General features: G+C 35.0%; 1 protein-coding gene across 1 annotated transcript; it reads right to left on the bottom strand.

Annotated features, from left to right (window-relative positions):
• Nucleotides 1–2635: 2635 nt before the first annotated feature.
• LOC131158780 (26.5 kDa heat shock protein, mitochondrial) lies at nucleotides 2636–6171 on the bottom strand. Its single transcript, XM_058113642.1, has 2 exons — nucleotides 3895–6171; nucleotides 2636–3358 (listed from the first exon to the last, which is right to left on the bottom strand). Exons 1-2 carry the CDS (start codon nucleotides 4226–4228, stop codon nucleotides 2943–2945), a joined length of 750 nt encoding a protein of 249 aa, XP_057969625.1. The 5' UTR covers nucleotides 4229–6171; the 3' UTR covers nucleotides 2636–2942.
• Nucleotides 6172–6378: the final 207 nt, after the last annotated feature.

Here is a 6378-nt window from a genome sequence, read left to right as displayed (position 1 = left end):
AACCTTAATCAAGTAATGATCTTGTTTAAACAAAATATGTATATGTATATGCACATTCAAGATCAACCTTTTAATACTTAATCAAAAATAGATTTTTCAATAATATGCTCTACGAACAATATATATATACTATTGAATCAAAAACCAATCAACCAATAGCTAAATAACTTTCTCAAGTAATGATCTTTTCCAAAACATTTTTTTTATGTATGTGCACACTCAAGATCAAACTTTTCTAATGATAATCAAGAACAAGTAATGAGATGAGAAGTTCTTGAAAATACTAACTTGAATGATCAAACCTCAATAATAGAATGAAATAAAGTTGAATGAATGAATGCCCTTTGATTTTACGAGTAGATTTGCCCAAAGAAGATGAATGTAGAATAAAGTGCAGGCAATCAGCTCAAGTTTCTATATGTTCTTACAATAAGATGTGTTCTTCTCTTTCTTGTGTGTCTTAGCTTCGTTCTAGGATTTAGATATTCAGTATATATAATGTCTTACCCTTAGGTTTGATCTCAATCGTTGGATCAAAGAAATAGCTCGCGAGTTCGTTTAATAAAAATTAAACTTTTAAGTTTTCCGTAGGTTCAAACACCTAAGGTTGAATGCCCAGGCGACGGAAGTTCCTTAACCCTTTGAAAAATTAACTTAGAATGTAGGGTCAGGCGCCTAAAGCGAGGGTCAGGCTCTTGAAGCCAGGTCAGGCGCCTGAGGTCCCAAGGTCAGGCGACCGAAGTGCCTTGGCCAACTTGCTGTGTTTCCCATTAATTTTTTTAGGTTACCGAACTTAATCTTCAAGCTCCTGAAGAAATTCTTCAAGTTATTGAGGTTAAGTTCAGGCTACCGAAGTCCCATTTTTCTCAATTTTTCTTTTCTAATTTAAAAATCTTTTTTGCTCTCTTTCTTGGGTCTTTTATAAAACATATTTTCCATGATTTTAAAAGTATTTCTAAGTCCATGAAAGTCCCTTAATGATATACATAAAATGTATGAATTCTAAAATCATTCTAAGTTATGTTGAGCTTTAAATTAAATCATATGAAAATATAAGTACAGGAGTTCTAAATACCCATTCCCAAGATGTTCTTGAACTTTGCCGCTTGCATCTTGATTTCCGTACTCTTTGAGTTCCATGGATCTTGCCAAGATATGTTAACTTTACTTTGTGACTTCCATGACTCGTTATGCTTTCGTGCATGCTTAATATAATTCTTGTTCACAAACTCAATGCATAGATCAAATACCAAGTGATTTGTTATTATCAAAACCGGATTGGACTCATAGAGTCAACATGTTGTATTCAAGCAACAACAGAAGCTCCACCAAATCAAAGCATATTGACATCAAGTTTTTAGTGGTTAAGAAAAGGGTTCAAAATTGTTAAGTGTCGATAGAACATATTGAGACACACTCCATGGTTGCAAATCCACTCACCAAGGGTTTACCGCCCAAGGTGTTTCATGAGCACACTGCTTGTATGAGTGTTGTCTTGTTTGACGATCTTGCGGTTTAGTGGGAGTTTGTATTTGTTTTTATGTTCTTTCTTGTAGATACTTGGTTCAGATTATTTTCTACAGAAATAAAGTAATAAAGGAATGCATTTTTTATATATTTGTGATTCTGAATGTTATCTTCCTTTTGGAGGAGTTAAGGACTAAGGAACTAAGGTTGATCTCATAAGAAATAAGGTAGTATCAGTTGGGATATGCATGTTAAGGTTAAGGAGCATGCATATTACCATGCTACACATCCATACTCGATATATTTCATTGAGTATATTAGTATAGTGACCATTGATGGGTTTAATTACGAATATGAGTGTAAGGAATGACGCTTTGATCCCATGCTAGTATATGAGATGAACAAGATTGAATTAAGAAAATGTTATAAAGATAATAGCCATATTGTGTACACTTAAGGTTTGGGTAATATAATTATTTTCAATATTTATGTGTCGCCCAAGTGGGAGATTGTTAGGAAATTTTAATTTCCTATTATGGGCTTATATATTTAAGAACAGTTATTTTACTAGTCTATTTTAACATCTATTGGGTATGTGCTTTGTAATGTGTAGAAATTCAATTCTAAGTTAATTTAGGACCGATGAACTTCTAAAATTAACCTAGTATATAAAGAAAACATAATAGGAATATGATCCTCAAATCAAATCGGATACAATTTTCACGTTCTTTCTTTTCCTCATCTAAAGAGAAGAACATCAGTGAAACACTCAAAGATTTAACTGTGGAAGATCAAAACTCTTCGCTAAAGACTATTGAACAATCAAATCAGACACATTTACGGATTTAAATATTTATTCCACACTTAGTTTTCTTAATTAAATAACATGATGATATTGGATTATTAGATTTATGGATTAAAGTTATTCCCAATACCTGCAACTCTCATATTCTTGATTTTCTATTATTAGAGCCAACATATGAAATCTGAAAATAATGGAATTTTAACGAGGCATGTAACTAGTCACAACATAAAAAGGAAAAGGAAAAAAAAAAAAAAAAAAACAGATATCACGTATTATCTCTTATATAAATGCGTTTAAACACAAACCCATCAAAATTCATTTTGACATAATTTTTATGACTAAACAATTCCCATGCAACAAGGAAAAAAATGCATTTGCAAGACATTTATTATGACAAAAGAGAAATTTAAATGAAGGATAACAAATCAACAAGTTTGTCCGGTCCTTACCCTAAATCTTAATGCTCCTCTTCTGCGTTGTAGTTTATTTTTTCACAATTTTGTTCTTACCTGAGGCGGCCCAAAGAACACTCCACAAATCAAAATAATACAGCACACTTAAACTTCAAAATATTTCACCACACAAAAGCTTACATTGAAACAACAACATGCACCAATAGCCAAACCAAACACTCCCTTGTTAATTCACACGCACAAAAAAAACCTTCCTATCAGTGGATTTGAACTTCCTTCACGTCTTTCTTGTCCTTCACAGTTCTGGGAATGGTAATGTAGAGCACGCCATCCTTCATCTCCGCCTTAATCCCATCCACTTTGGCATCCTCAGGCAGCACCAGCGTCGCGTCGTAGAAGCCGTAGCTCAACGACGACGACCAACCCTCGTCGTCGTCGAATCCTTCTTCCTCCGACGTCTCCTTGTGCTCTCCCTTGATCCTCAGAACGCCGTCCTCCACCGTGATCTTTAGCTCTTCCTTCGCCACCCCCGGCACCTCGTACCGGAGCTTGTAGCATTCGTCCTTCTCCTTCAGCCGCCCTATCAGCCGGGATGGCGCCCAGTTCTCCAACAGCCTGTTCAAGTTCTCGGTTGCTTGCATCACTGCATTTCCGAGACCCATTGGAAACAACTCTTGTACATGAAACAAAAATGCATCCATCAGTCAGAAGCCATCTAAAATTTAAATTTAAATTTGTATAAATTTATGAAAATTTTGGTACAATTCTATACCGTAGTTAAATGATTTGTTTTATAGGATCCGATTGGGTCATCTAAATGGGGATGAAACTAAGGTAGAAGACAGCAAAAGCACTCCAATCATTTCGAGTTTCCCATTTTATATATGTAACTAGCATGTCATAAAAATTTGTTTAAATAACTGTATACTGTAGACATCATTTTTAAATATTGTAATTATAAGATACGAATCTAAAAATTTTTTAAAAGATGATTGACGATTTCCTTTAATTTAACAGTAAAGATACAATAATAATTTTCGATAATTATGAATAATTGCTTATAATCGTGGACAAGGACAATTATACACTTATTAATTTCCTAAATTGATTATCATTTAAACTTTTTACCTTTATTATAAAGTAATTTAATAGTTAAGGAAAAATATATATGTATTTGGACTTTGGGGAGAGAGAGAGAGAGAAGAGTACCAAAAAAGGAAGGAACGAAATCAGGGCCTCTGTTTCTCTTCCAGAGACTGCTACCTCTCCTATGTTGCTTTGATCTGGAGAAGAGCTTTGACTTCTTACCCCCACCTTCAGCGACGGCGACCTCTCTCTCTCCGCCTTCACCAGATTTCTCGTCGCGACCCTTTTCTGACGACCCAGTAGTGTCGTCGGAAAACCCTCTCGCCGTAGTCTTAAACATTACTTCCTTTCCACCTGTGATTCTCTCACTGCTGCTACTTACAACGGCGGCAGCAGAAGGAAAAGAAGATAACACCCTTCGCTGCACATGCTTCAGAGCCAAACGAGCTAAAGCCATTGATATTGAACAGAGCAATAACGGTGTGATCTGAAGTAAACAAGTCTGATCGATCTCACGGAGATTAAATAATATAAGAAAGAGAGAAGGAGGTGGGGTTTGGAGTGTGAACAGATGGAGGTAGAGGGGGTCCTCGAGGATGTGGGAGGTGGTGCACCTCAAGTTTTAGTTTAAAATGTCAAGTAAAGCGCAGAGGCTACCAGAGTGTTCTTGTTCTTTCTAATATTATTCCGGTGTGGTGTGGTGCATGCACATGCACTAGCACTAGTGTGTGTGCGTGTGACGTGACATACTTCATATATGCGTGGATCCATCCTCATGCCACCTTTTTTCTTTTTTTTTTTGACTTTTGGTGTGCCCCCTATGCCTCCATTTTTCACCTCATCAATTACTTTTAAAACTTTCGATAAAAATCTTGTTCAAATTTTTTGTCCAATTTCCTAAGCCTAAGTAGATAAGACAAATGAAATGAAGTGTAATAAAATTAAAATTATTATAATTACTATTCAAACTTAATTTTTTTTATTTTTATCTTATTCTATTTTACAAACATAATTAGTGTCAATTTTTTGCTAGATGATATATATAAAAAATGGTGAAATATGTAGAGTGATGGAGGACTTTGCAACATTTTTAAAATTTCATTTTAAACTCAAAAATAATAAAATTGATATCATATATTTTGGATTATGAATTTAAATTTATAGGTGAATTTGAACAAAATTTAATGTAATCTTATATTACATTTAATCCAAATTCAATACAAATCAAAATTTAAAATCTCTCCAAATGTATGATTAATGTTTTAGAATTTGAAAACTATTAAGACTTAAAAAGTAGAAGGATCGAGTCTATTTTTAGGTTTGAATACTAAAAATAAAAAACATATATATACTAAATGAATTGATGGGAGGAGGGGACTCACTCAATCACTGGTTGTGATTGAAACTCGGTGAGAAATTGCACTCAACTGATTTCAATCGGAAAATACAGATAACTTTCAATAATGAAAAATTAAGGACAACTCAAAATACAATTTCTCTCACTCACTGGTTATTTATCCTTTCTACACCACATATAACATTACACACACACATCTATTTACAGCAAAGGTAGAACAATATAATCAATAATAGTGGCGGAAGTTTGTGAGATTTTGGTGAGGTTGTTGCCGACTCCAGTCCAAACTTCTTTAGTACTTCTTTTGCATAGTAGCTCTGAGAGATGAAGATTCCATTCTTACTTTGCACGACTTCTATGCCAAGAAAATGAGTCATCTGGCCAATATCCGTCATTTTGAACTCTTTAACCATGCTCCTTTTGAAAGCGGCAAACATCTTTGGATTGTTGCCGGTAAAAATTAGATCATCAACATATAGGCAAGCAATCAACATGCTCCCATCTATCTCCATCTTCATCTATAGCGCATGCTCGTAAGGACACTTCTCAAATCCATTCTTCTGAAAATAATTATCAATTCTCATGTTCCACGCACGAGGTGCCTACTTCAAACCATAAAGTGTTTTCTTCAGTTTGTACACTCTATCTTCTTTTCCGTTCTTCACATATCCAGGTAGTTGATCGATATAGATCTCTTCTTCCAGAAAACGGTTCAGAAATGCTGATTTTACGTCCAGCTGGTAAATCTTCCATCCATTTTGTACTAATAGTGAAATTAGTAATTTGATGGTTTCAAGCCTGGCAACCAGGGCAAATATTTCTCTATAATCAATCTCTTCTTTCTGCTTGTAGCCCTTGGCGACAAGTCTTACTTTATATCTCTGAACTTCTCCTTGAGCATTCTTCTTGGTCTTGTAGACCCATTTCACACCAATAGTTTTTCGGCCCTTCGGGAGATTTGTTAACTCCCAAGTCTTGTTCTTTTCGATGGATTGAATCTCCTCATCCATCACTTTTCTCCATTTGTCTTGTTAGTCTCCTCAAAACTAATCGGGTCGCGAGTCAACAATAGATAATATAGTGTAGCATACTCTTCTATTAGTTCTATAGTTTCATACAGATCAACTAAATTACAACTCCTCTAGGCCTCATGTATGAGATTTTACACTCAATTGGTGATGAAGATTCATTCCTCTGTGGTGAACCGTGTGGAGGTGTCCGCAGCTCTGGAACTTGTGACTCGATAGCCA

This window comes from Malania oleifera, chromosome 6, assembly GCF_029873635.1.
Source record: "Malania oleifera isolate guangnan ecotype guangnan chromosome 6, ASM2987363v1, whole genome shotgun sequence".
Taxonomy (NCBI): domain Eukaryota; kingdom Viridiplantae; phylum Streptophyta; class Magnoliopsida; order Santalales; family Ximeniaceae; genus Malania; species Malania oleifera.
This window is presented reverse-complemented; position numbering and strand designations above follow the sequence as displayed.